Raw genomic sequence first — 13,474 nt, 5'->3', positions numbered from 1 at the left:
AAATCTAATCTTTGATTTTGTCTAACATACCAATGGTATTACAACGAATTTAGTAAATGAGCATTCTCCTGTCGTTTAAAACAAGGAATGAACCTAAAACTGCTCTAAAAAATAAAGTCTATTTTAAATAAAAAGTAAACTGGGCTAGGTAAAGCTACAGGTAGTAGCCACCAACATTTTGAAGTTAGTCCCCATTTAACACAGACCAATGCAGAAAAAGTTCCACGCTGTGCTCTCTTAATTACCCAGACATTAAGAGGACAACGTCTAGAAGCCTCCTACCTTGGGCTGTGGGGCTGGGGGGGAAGGAGGTGGCCGAGGAGAGCCACTGCTCGGCCATGATGAAGCGCTCTCACTCATGTAGAGACTCCCAGGTGGTGCTGAGGGGGCAGCTGAAGGCCAGGGGTAACGGGCTCCCATGCCATAAGCACCCGGAGGAGCCCAGGAGTCCCCCTGGGATCGTACAGTTGGTCCTGGTTGTGGAACACTACGATTACCATCCCCATAAGGATAATGGGGCACGCTCATTCCAGGGTTCTAGATTGAGAGGAAGGAAATACACTGGTCATTGCTAAAAAACACTTAAAGAAGTAATGAAAATATTCTAGTGTAAACAGATTCAGAGATGCTTCCTCTTGGCTTAACAGGGTATATTTTAGCTGCTATGGGACTAAACTGTAGTATTTCTAATGAGTTGCAAATATTTTCTCCAAACCTAAAAAAGCTTGGTTCCAAAGATATCAGGGGCAGATTTGGTGACCATCAAACTCAGAAAAATAGGGCCTAAACTTCAGTGGCTGAAGCACAGCATAAGTCTGTCCCACAGATACTATAAATAAATGGACCCATATGCTATAAAGAAGCACAAATAAAGACATACTAGAACTCTCCTTGAAGTGAACAGAGAAATAAACATGGGATCATTCATAGAATATTAAAAAATATAAACCTAACCTTTTGGGCTTCCCTGGTGGCACAGTGGTTAAGAATCCACCTGCCAATGCAGGGGACACGGGTTCGAGCCCTGGTCCAGGAAGATCCCGCATGCTGCGGAGCAACTAAGCCCCTGCACCACAACTACTGAGCCTGTGCTCTAGAGCCCGCGAGCCACAACTACTGAGCCCGCGTGCCACATCTACTGAAGCCCACGTGCCTAGAGCCCGTGTTCCGCAACAAGAGAAGCCACCGCAATGAGAAGCCCACGCACCGCAACGAAGAGTAGCCCCCGCTCTCAGCAACTAGAGAAAAGCCCACACGCAGCAACAAAAACCCAACGCAGCCATAAATAAATATATTTATTTTTAAAAAACCCCAAAAAACCTAACCTCTTGAAGTGAACAGAAAAAAAAACTTGGTACCATTCATTAATATGAAAAAATAAAAACACAACAGATGAATGCTCACCTGTGAAGCAGGATATCCTGGAACCTGCCCCCTAAGAGGGGCTGCTTCAGTCTGGCAGTCCTGCTGGGGATACATCCAACGAGAGACTGGGGTTGGGCTGTTGCCAGGTGAACGGTAAGTGCTTGGAACCTCTGTGGAGTAATTGGTCTGAGCATACCCGGATGTGTAATAAGCCCCTGGGTATGGGGCAGTATTTGTCCCAGGGCCAGTGGGGTATGGTGGGCCATATGCTCCATTTGTATAAGAATTCAAACTCTATAAAAAAGCAAAGTTGGGAGAAAAAAAACATGAATGAGTAGATGAGCTGAAATGCCCTCACTTCGAAAACTTTGAGAAGAAAGGAGATCAGTAACTAATGAAAATATGAACTACCTAAGCAACCGTTGAGGTATTCTTTCATATATTATAATCATATACATATATTAAACTCAGATTATCACCTTAGAGTCTTTGTCATAACAATGGGTATATTGTGATGAAGGATGAAGTGATGGCCTTTAGTGCTTCTCAGCCATTTCCATAAGTGCACCTAACAATTGCACCTAACGGCAGGGAACTTGTCCCCACAAACTGAAGAGGGTGTTCCGGGAAACCTGGGAGAATGGCGAGAGAAAGAAGAAAGTAACCATAATACAACAGAAAGAAAAAAAGACCACAGAGAAAGACCTAGCCCTGCCATTGGCTTTGTGTTTACCCTCTCTGAGCTTTAGTTTCTCCAGCAGGAAAATGGAAATCATAAACATATCTTGCAGGGTTATTGTAAAAATTAATGAGATGACATATATAAAATGCTTATATATATATAAGTGTATAGTGTCTGGCACGTAGTATGCTCAATGATTTGCAATTTTTATAATACAAACTGTCGTTAGTATTAATGTGGCAAGGTCAGGAAACGAACCCAGATCTGACTCCAAGCCCATGTGCTTTGTATTGATACTATCCTACTCTGCTTCCCCAAATGATGACAGCAGACAGATTCCTCATATACTGCTTACTGCAGTTCTACGCCACCTATCCAGACTATCACTGACACCCAGAACCCTCAGTTTAGTAATCCAAACAAGATTAAAGCTAAACTCTAAACGATTACCTTAGCATTTTCTATTCATTTCTACTTTACCTTGTTAAAATGGTAAAAACAGAATCAAGTTTTCCTGGACTCATCCTTCTAAAACTAGACAATCTTTCCCATTTTAGGTAGAAGAATAAGAATCTTGTGATATTAACTAGACTTATCATGGTGATCATTTCACAGTGTATACAAATATCGAATCATTATGCTGTACATCTGAAACTAACATTATACGTCAATTATACCTCAATTAAAAAAAAAAGAATCCTGATATCTTCTACAGTTGTTAATGACTGAAGAAAATGAAATTTAAATTTGATGCCAAATCTACCACAACAAAAAGAGGGATAGATTGAAGTGGGAAGGAGGGCATAATTTTGTGGAAAATAAATTCTTAGCCACAGTTTTATGGCAAGAGGATAAAAGACAGGCTACTATCACCACACGGCCAAAGAATTCCGTTGCAGGGACAGGGGTGAGGGAAAATCCAGCCAGGCATTCCTTGAGCAGCCACTGTGAGGCTAATCAAGTCTTCTGCCTACAGGCTGCTGTGCCTAACCAAACAATCCCTTATGTAACATATACAGCTGAAGACTTAAGATTAAAAAAAAAATCATGCGACTTTTTGTACTGTTATTCAAATTCTAGAAATCCTTCCTAAGGAAATTATTCAACTAGAGAAAAAATTATAGGCATGAATTTGTTCATCACAGCATGATTCACCATCACGCAGAATTATAAACAACCTAACCGTCCTGTACTGATGGAATGATTAAGTAGACTACGGGTTATTCATTGAGGAAATTTTATTCTGTCTTAAAAGCTCACTGTTAGGGACTTCCCTGGTGGCGCAGTGGTTAAGAATCCGCCTGCCAATGCAGGGGACACGGGTTTGAGCCCTGGTCCAGGAAGATCCCACATGCCGCGGAGCAACTAAGCGCATGCGCCACAACTACAGAGCCTGCCCTCTAGACCCCGCGAGCCACAACTACTGAAGCCCGCGTGCCTAGAGCCTGTGCTCCACAACAAGAGAAGCCCACGCATCTTAACGAAGAGTAGCCCGCACTCACCACAACTAGAGAAAGCCCGCGCACAGCAACGAAGACCCAACGCAGCCAAAAAAATAAATAATAAAATTAATTAATTAATTTTAAAAAACTCACTGTTAGAACTGACCAGACATCTAATGATATCAAAGAATTATTTGGGGTTTTTTTCCTTTAAGTTTTAATAATGGCATTGCGGTAATATCTTTAAAACTTCCTTATATCTTAAAGATACATGCTTAAGTATTTACAAAAGACATAACATGATGTCTGGAATTTGCTTCAAAATACTCTAAGGATATATAAATGAAACATGATGGCCATGTATTGATACCTGTTGAAGCTGAGTAATGGGTACATGGGAGATTATTGCACTATTCTCGTTACTTTGGATTATGTTTGAAAATTTCCTTACTATTAAAAAAAAGTTTCTGTTATTTCACCCTATAACATGTAAAGTACATACGATAAATGAAAAGTCATATTAAAAGGCATATGTAAAATGAGTTGTCATATTAAAAGACAAATGTAAAGCTGTGTAAATATGATAGGGGAAAGGCTGAAAACAAATTTACCAAAATATGGATATATTAGGATGACAGAATTAGTGTTTTTTCTCCCTTTTATCTCCCAAATGTTTAGTAATAAAGTTGTATTTTATATTAAAAAAAATATGCTATTAAAAATGTCATGACGGGTTGGGCTTCCTTGGTGGCGCAGTGGTCGGGAGTCCGCCTGCCAATGCAGGAGACACAGGTTCGTGCCCCGGTCTGGGAAGATCCCACATGCCGCAGAGTGGCTGGGCCCGTGAGCCATGGCCGCTGAGCCTGCGCGTCCGGAGCCTGTGCTCCGCAATGGGAGAGGCCACAACAGTGAGAGGCCCGTGTACCGCAAAAAAAAAATGTCATGACGGGTTCGATCCCTGGTCGGGGAAGTAAGATCCAGCATGCAGTGAGGTGCAGCCAAAAAAAAAAAAAAAAGTCATGAAATCCCAAGTATGTCTAGAAACTGGTGGGCTGCTTGGACCATAGCTACTTCATCTATGTCCAAGTAGACTACTTTCATGAAGGGAAACTTGTATCTAAGGATAGCAAGCTGTGATTTGAAACTTGTCAGCTGACATGGCAACAGAAAATCTGAAACTGAGCAACTGCAAGAAGAATTAAACAAAATCTTTGATAGTCATTGAATTTCTGTAGAAGTCTCATTCTGGATTCCAGAAGAAATCAAGAGACTGGAGTTCTTAAAACTCAAAAAATATCCCAAGTGCTGTTCTTGTTCTAGGGGTAAATGTAAATATGACTTAGCATTTAAAAGTCAAAATCATGTCACATCATATGATGTCTCATTGCAAAAGCTAAAGATTATCCAGGAGGTAACACTTCTTCCAAAAGTTGGTTTTACAATTGACGGACTGTTTATAGATGTAGAATCCAAAGAGGAGAAAACTGATCAGGTCTCTCACTCAGAAAGTGATACACTTGTTCAACGGTTCCCTTTCCATTTGATACATGAATATCAAACAGCAAACAGACCCAATCCAAGTGGGAAAAAAACCTTTTTTTCCATTAGCAACACCACAATTCTTCCTGCTGTGCTTATCTTGAAAAACATGGAAGGCTTCACCACAAAAGTACTCCAAGACTTCATAATTATCAGCAGTCGACATCAACTTGAGTTTCTACTAATACTCGTTTCTGGAATTGCCAAATCTACTATCATCCACTGGTTACTTCCTCATGCAGTATCTCTCCTTATAGAACTATTCCAATTTTTGTCTCATAGGAGCTCCAAACCACAGTACTTAATAAGCTGTATTTTACAACCCAGGTCCCCTTTAAGTTAAATGAAAAGGTGTTATAGGTTCTGATGAAAGTCCTTCTGTATCATGATTTCTCAATTCAGAACATTATAAGAGGACTTCAGTTTTGTTTCTTAGAGCATTTCTATTCCCAGGCACTCAGTGTTCTGTGGTGTGATCTCCCAGAACCCAAGAGAATTAGCTTCTTTATCAGAAAATCAATGCGAAAACATCCGTCTTTCATCCTTTAGATACGTGGAAAAGAAGCTTTAGAAAAACAAGTTGCATTCATGACCAATGAGAGGATTTTAAACAAAAACACCCCACCACAATCATTACTAGAGAAGCTGTGTATTTATCATGCTTTTCCCAAGTACCCACTGGGTCAATGGATCAGAGCTACAACATGCATGTTTACAAACGATCAGCGTCGGAAGAACATATGTTAGCCTTGCAGTTGCTACAGACGTTGACTAAGGATGAGCTTATGATCATAGTTCAGAACTGTTCAAAGTTTTTAAGTCTTCTGAAGAGTAGCCTGGCAGCATAGCAAAGAAAATAAAGGAGTTCTTGGCCCAGCTTCAAAGCCCTGATACAGAGGCCAAAGAGAAAGAAAATACTACTGGGCCTTCAGAAGACAGTCCTTGATGCAAATGAAAGCGTTAAAAGCAAATAAGAAGCAATCTTAGTTTGAAGAACTCAGAAAATACCTCATGAATTTCATCAACAGTCTGGTGAGCCCAAATCTCTTGTCCTGAGCTGGTTTACTTCATACTGCCTAAACCTGCTCCACAGACCGTCCGACATGCTCCTCAACAATCCTTACTATTAGCTGAAAATGAGGAAAGCCGTATTTCAAAGACTGTCCCCTGTTCCTGCGTAGCACATAGACTGCACCTGAACACAACAGGCTAATCAGCTTTGGGGACTGCTCAGGGGCCCTCCCAACATTCATCAATTCTGAAGAAACGGATATAAATTCCACATTACCGGGGGAAAGTGCATGAAATTACGCACTCCCGGTTTATAAGAGAAGACTGATCATGTGGCAAAGCTAACATGAGGCGGCAGATAGAAGGCAAAGGAGTGAAACCATTCGATTTTTAAAAAAGGAAACCAGTCATATCTACATACCACTACAGGAGTCCATTTTTGTCAGAAGATAAATGTATAATCCCCATGTGATGCTTCACCAGAAAATACACGTGTGCTAATCCCATACAAGCATATGTCTAGATGCCTTTGGGTTTAGAATCCAACAATTTTTTTTTTTTTTTTTTTTTTGCGGTACGCGGGCCTCTCACTATTGTGGCCTTTCCCATTGCGGAGCAGAGGCTCCGGACGCGCAGGCTCAGCGGCCATGGCTCACGGGCCCAGCCACTCCGCGGCATGTGGGATCTTCCCGGACCGGGGCACGAACCCATGTCCCCTGCATCGGCAGGCGGACTCTCAACCACTGCGCCACCAGGGAAGCCCAGAATCCAACAATTTTTGTATCTAAAAGCTCTCTCAGATTATTGCTGTTGCTTTCAAAAAGTCATCACTAAATTAAAAGTGAATCTTTCTTGAATATATGTAATATACACATGTAATAAATGCCTTTATCTAAGGGGGAGAAATGTCATCTCCAAAAATAATCTTTTTTAAAAAAAATATGTTGACTCCCTTTTTTTTTTTGGCTGTGTTGGGTCTTCGTTGCTGCGTGTGGGCTTTTCTCTAGTTGAGGCAAGCAGGGGCTACTCTTCGTTGTAGGGCGCGGGCTTCTCATTGCAGTGGCTTCTATTGTTGCGGAGCATGGGCTCTAGGAGCGTGGGCTTCAGTAGTTGTGGCGCGTGGGCTCAGTAGTTGTGGCTCACGGGCTCTAGAGCGCAGGCTCGGTAGTTGTGGCGCACGGGCTTAGTTGCTCTGCAGCATGTGGGATCTTCCCAGACCAGGGCTCGAACCCGTGTCCCTGCATTGGCAGACGGATTCTTAACCACTGCGCCACCAGGGAAGTCCCCAAAAATAATCTTTATCAATAGGAACAACTGATGAAATCAGACAGATTAACATTGCTGAGAAAAACTGTGACTCATGACTTTGGGTTCTGTCTTCCTCTTACATTAACTGTAAAAGTAATGCCTGCTACTCTCCAAATTGATCTATATGCAATCTCAATGAAAATCCCAGCTGCCTTTTGTGCTGAAATTGAAAAGTTCATTTCCTCATTGGCAACCACTGTGAAAAGTAATTTGGCTATATTAAATAAAGATGTACGTATCCAAACCCACCAATTCCATACACGAGGGAAATGCTCATCTCATATGTTGTACAATAGAAAAGAGAAAAACAATGTTGAGTTAAAGAAAAGCAAGTTGCAGGAGAATGCTAGTATGAAACCACTCATATCGTTTAAAATCATGTTAAATAATACTATAAAAATGCATATACAAGTAGTAAAAGCATAAAAACACATATGAGACAATTAATATAACTTTAAGAAATGGAAAGAGGTATTATATGGGGCTTCAACTGTATTTTACTTCTTTTTAAAAATCTGAAACTTAAAAACTGACAAAGCTAGGAGCTAGATAAAAAAAGATGTACATATTTTCTGTACTCTTTCAGAATGCTTGAAATATTTTAAATTTAATATTTGTCATAAGAAGTCAAAATTTTTAACAACAAAAGCAAAGGCAACAAAACAAAAGCAAAATTAAAAAGTGGGATTACATCAAACTAAAAATTTTCTACACAGCAAAGGAAACCATCAACAAAAGGAAAGCCAGGGCTTCCCTGGCGGCGCAATGGTTAAGAATCCACCTGCCAATGCAGGGGACACGGGTTCGAGCCCTGGTCCGGGAAGATCCCACATGCCACAGAGCAACTAAGCCCGTGCGCCACAACTACCGAGCCTGTGCTCTAGAGCCCGTGAGCCACAACTACTGAGCCCACGCGCCTAGAGAAGCCACCGCAATGAGAAGCCTGCACACTGCAATGAAGAGTAGCCCACACACTGCAACGAAGAGTAGCCCACACACTGCAACGAAGAGTAGCCCTCGCTCACCGCAAGTAGAGAAAGTCCGCAGCCAGCAACGAAGACCCAACGCAGCCAAAAAAAAATTTATTAAATAAGTAAATTTAAAAAATAAAAAAAAGAAAGAAAGGCAACCTACTGAATGGAAGAAAATACCTGCAAATCATATATCTGATAAGGTAAGGAGTTAATATATAAAGAACTCATACAACTCAATAGCAAAAAATCAAACAATCTGATTTAAAAAATGGGCAGCGGATCTGAATAGACATTTTTCCAAAGACATACAAGATGGCCAACGGGTACATGAAAAGGTGCTCAACATCACTAATCATCAGGAAGTGCAAATCAAAACCACAATGACATACGACCTCACACCGGTTAGAATGGCTATTCTCAAAAAGACAAGAAATAAGTATTGGATGAGAATGTTGAGAAAAGGAAACCCTTGTGTACTGTTGATGGGAATGGAAACTGGTACAGCTACTGTGATAAACAGTATGGAGGTGCCTCAAAAAATTAAAAACAGAATTATCATATGATCCAGCAATTCCACTTCTGGGAATATATTCACGGGAAACAAAAACACTAACTCGAAAAGATATCTGCACCCCATGTTCACTGCGGCACTATTTTACAACAGCGAAGACATGGAAACACCCTAAGTGTCCATCGCTGGATGAATGGATGAAGATAATGTGATATATATATATATATATATATATATATATACACACAATGGAGTATTATTCAACCATAAAAGAGAAGGAAATCTTGCCATTGGGACAACATGGATGGACCTTGAGGGCATTATGCTAAATGAAATGTCAGCCACAGACAAATACCATAAGATCTCATTTATATGTGGAATCTAAAAAAAACAAAAAAAGCCAACTCAGATACAGAAAACAGACTGGTGGTTGCCAGAGGTGGAGCAGTGGGCTGGGGTGCAGGAACGGGTAAAGAGGGTCAAAAGGTACAAATTTCCAGCTATAAAATAAGTAAATCATAGGATGTAATGTACAGCTTGGTAACTATAGTTAACATATTGTACTGTAATATTTGAAAATTACTAAGAGAGTATATCTTAAAAGTTTTCATCACAAGAAAACAAAACTTTGTAACTGTATGGTGACAGATGTTAACTAGACTTCTGTGGCGATCATTTTGGAAAGTATACAAATATTGAACCTTTACACTGTACACCTGAAACTAATATAATGTTATATGTCAATTATAACTCCATAAAAGGTCAAATTTTTAGAAATAAGTACATTTTGCGTTCGTTGTTTCCAGGTCCTGAGAAATAATCTATCATGCATCAAGCTACCTTTGCTATAGGTAGTATCTGCCTAGATATTTCCTTATCTCTGAGCTAAAAACATTAAATTGATTAAGATAGAGTGCATTATATAACAAAAGCCCACACACCTTCACTATGAAATCTCCACAGGTTCTGAAAATAAATCGATTCATTAAGAAAAAATTCAGAAAGTCTGTCAATTTTAGACCCTACCTGGCCTTGCATTTCCGGTCTTACAGGATAAGTACTTGGGTAAGGAGCCCGAGGTCGGGCAGGAGAATTCCAATAGTTGGAATTGTAGCTAGGATATGGTGGCTGCTCCTAAGGACAAAAAGGAAAACAGATTCACTTTTACTAACATCCTTACATCATTCTGAAAAGTTGATAGAGGCAGGTATAAGTATCGAAAAAAAATAGGCAATAGACAAAAAGCAATGGAACCCCACTCTAAAATCACTCATTATTAAAATTGATGCAGATACATGGTCAATCACTTGCCCTAGAACAAAGCAAATATTAACTATTCTTGTGCATTATGACAATTATAACAAATGATATGTCTACTATGTCAAGTTAATTAGCAAAACCAGAGACATTCAATTCCTTTATCCCTCTCCAATCACTAAGCCATCACTAACTAATTTAATTAGTGCAGCACAATTGTAGTTCTTTGCCATTGTTAAGAAGAGTAGTATAATACCTATCTCAACAACTTTGAAACTTGAAGTAATATTTTAATACTAAACTTTACTTAAAATGCATACACCTTCAATACTCAACTTCTTTGCCTGGCCACACCCTAGTTTTTTCATATTCCTGTACTTTCTGCTATGGCTAAGGTTTCTGCTGGCAGCCCACAACTAATTCGGGATCAGGAATTACATAGAATAATTACCACTCCAAGGAGAAAATCTAGCTATGGCATTAATCTCTACAGCTTTCATTTCACCTCAAAAAGTTAGTGTCATCATTTTCAATAAGCCAATACACTCTGATAAGAAACTAGATCAACTCAAAACTTTTCAGGCTGTTTTAATATATACATTTGTCATCCCATAAGTTGAGTTATTTTGCTCTGAGCTTTATAGTTTAATTTTAAGCTTAAAGAGGATATTCAAATCTTCAAATATCGTTTCACAAAGAAATTCACTGGCAGTTGTAGTCTCTGAGAATTTAATTATCACCATCTGAGCTTAACTGCACTACTTACCAGTTTCATAATACTTTGTTTTCAAAGCATGCAATTATTCCACATGACATTATACAAGCTGGGCAAGTAACATCTCCCTTACATAATACAGCAACTAGAGCAATATAGAAACTAGCAACTTCAGATCCTAACAACCAAATTTCTCAATCAGGCAAATTCCCCTGACTAATCCCCCTGCTTCCCCCGGTTAAGTGGTATTTGACTAATTAATTGATTTCTCTCTACCAAGAATTTGAATCTTAATTAAAGAGGTGAAAAGACCAGAGTTGAAGCTGACTCACTCCAGCAGTGGTGAACTAACACCTAAATCCCCAGAACTTCCTTGGTTTCTGTCCTTTTCTACTGATCCTCCGAAGTACCCCACACATTTTTACTACCTCTCCACCCACCCTATCCTCACTCCTTCCTTACTCAGCTTCTCAACACCTTAAATCCCTTACCACTCTTTCCCTCGGATGTTCTCACGTGCAAAAACCTAACCCAGTTTAAACCCAATTATCCACTGGTTCCACATCTGTACTTCACCTAAATATTGGTGTAGAGAAACACAAGCTCTCTGGTTTCACACAAGCAGACACTCAGCACTGCCTAGCAACTACACCACACTTCCTCAGTATGTTCATCCCACTCACAGAACAACTATTTCACCTTCTTGTCCCCTCAAATCTCCAGTATCCTCTTATCCTACCCCCTCATTTTTCAACTGATAACTTTATCTCATATTATACTTAATATGAATTGAATTGGAGGAACAGGTATAAATTCACATATTTTTTAAATGTAATTTAAACTTGTATGCAAAACAAACAAATATGGCTAAGTGACAGCATGCCAGTTTTAAACAAAGGATTTAGGAATTAATGCAAATTCTAGGAACCCATTTGCACTCCTGCCCTCCACCATGGGCTAGCATATCCCATATAGGAGCTGTCATTTCAGCCTGAGTCCCAGAACAAGACACATGAACAAACCTGAACCCAACCCAGAACCTGGAGATGAGCCCCTGCAGCGACATCACAGAACAAAACAAGAAATATTCATTGTTGTAAGCCGCAACTCTTGGAGTTGTTTTTTACTACAGGAAAAATCAACTGATGAGATAACTAAACATCAAATTGGTAACATAACCATAGAGAAAAAAGAATTATTTCTAATGACTTTTGAATCATCTTACTTTGACTGTACACACTTAGTGGAATATATTCTAAAGACCAGATGAACTGCAAAGAAACCTAAACTGCATCCATTAGGGAACTGTTAGTCATAACATTGATATTATTATTTGTATTAACAGCTTTATTGAGATATAATTCACTACCATACAATTCGCTCATTTTAAATTGTCGAAGTCAATGATTTTTAGTATATCCATAGAGGTATGTGTGATCATCACCACAACCAATTTTAGAACATTTCAAAACCTGAACAAGAAGCACTGTTCCCTTTAGCTATACCCTCCTATCTGCCATTCCCACAGCACTACACCACCACTAATCTACTCTCTGTCTCTATAGATTTGCCTACTCTGGGTATTTCATATAAATGGAATCATATAATATGTGATATCTGGTAACTGGCTTCTTTCACTTAGCATGTTTTTGAGGTTCAGCTATGTTGTAGCATGTATCAGAGCTTCATTCCTTTTTGTAGCCAAAAAATATTCCATTGTATACAAATATCACATTTTGCTTATCCATTCTGGGCATTTGGATTGTTGCCACTTTTTGGCTATTATGAATAATGATGCTATAAACATTCATGAATAACATTTTATGTGGACATATGTTTTCAGTTCTCTTGGCTATATACCTAGAAGCGGAATTGCTGGGTCATACAGTTAACTCTAACAATTTTAAAAACTGGCATTTGTTTTCCAAAGAAGCTGCACCATTTTACATTCCCTTTTCTGATATCTGATTTGCAAGCATTTTCTTCCTTTTCATTTTCTTGATCGTGTCCCTTGAATTATAAAAGTTCTTAATTTTGACGAAGTCCAATTTGTCTATTTTTTATTCTGTTGGTTGTGCTTTTGGCGTCTTATCTAGGAAACCATTGCCAAATCTAAAGAAATGAAGATTTATCCTATGTTTTCTTCTAAGAGTTTTATAGTTTTAGTTCTTACATTTAGGTCTATGACCTACTTTGAGTTAATTTTTAAAATATTATTTATTTTTTGGCTGCATCGAGTCTTAGCTGCGGCACGTGAGATTTTCCCTGTGGTACGCCAGCTCCTTGTTGTGGCGCATGGGCTTCTCTCTAGTTGTGGCGCACAGACTCCTCTCTAGTTGTGGGCTCCAGAGTGCATGGGCTCTGTAGTTGTGGCACTCAGGCTCTCTAGTTGTGGCACGCAGGCTCAGCTGCCCCACAGCATGTTGGATCTTAGTTCCCTGACCAGGGATCGAACTGGCGTCCACTGCATTGCAAGATGGATTCTTAACAAGTGGACCACCAGGGAAGTCCCTTGAGTTAATTTTTACACATGGTGTAGGGGTCCAACTTTATTCTTTGTATGTGGCTATCCAGTTGTCATGGTACCATATGTTGTGCCATAGACTTTTCCCTCCATTGAATGGTCTTAGCATCCTTGTCAAAAACCAATTGATGGGCTTCCCTGGTGGT

The 13,474-nt window shown here is 39.6% G+C and overlaps 1 protein-coding gene and 1 pseudogene across 5 annotated transcripts in view; one reads left to right on the top strand and one right to left on the bottom strand.

Annotated features, from left to right (window-relative positions):
* BAG4 (BAG cochaperone 4) overlaps positions 1-13,474 on the bottom strand; it is a 33,945-nt gene that overhangs the window by 7,464 nt on the left and 13,007 nt on the right. For 3 of the 5 annotated variants that reach the window (XM_089903777.1, XM_089903774.1, XM_089903776.1), the window contains exons 2-4: positions 9,859-9,966; positions 1,405-1,659; positions 283-537 (exon numbers count right to left, since the gene is read on the bottom strand). In XM_089903777.1, the coding sequence (XP_089759903.1) occupies positions 283-537; positions 1,405-1,659; positions 9,859-9,966 (618 nt within the window). The remainder of the gene's footprint in view (positions 1-282; positions 538-1,404; positions 1,660-9,858; positions 9,967-13,474) is intronic. The other 2 variants (XM_089903775.1, XM_089903773.1) reach the window with 2 other exon arrangements.
* Positions 4,718-6,084, top strand: LOC111173625 (origin recognition complex subunit 3 pseudogene; annotated as a pseudogene).

This window comes from Delphinapterus leucas, chromosome 21 (genome assembly GCF_059928025.1).
Source record: "Delphinapterus leucas isolate spDelLeu-1000000601 "Yukka" chromosome 21, BTC_Dleu_Yukka2, whole genome shotgun sequence".
NCBI lineage: Eukaryota > Metazoa > Chordata > Mammalia > Artiodactyla > Monodontidae > Delphinapterus > Delphinapterus leucas.
This window is presented reverse-complemented; position numbering and strand designations above follow the sequence as displayed.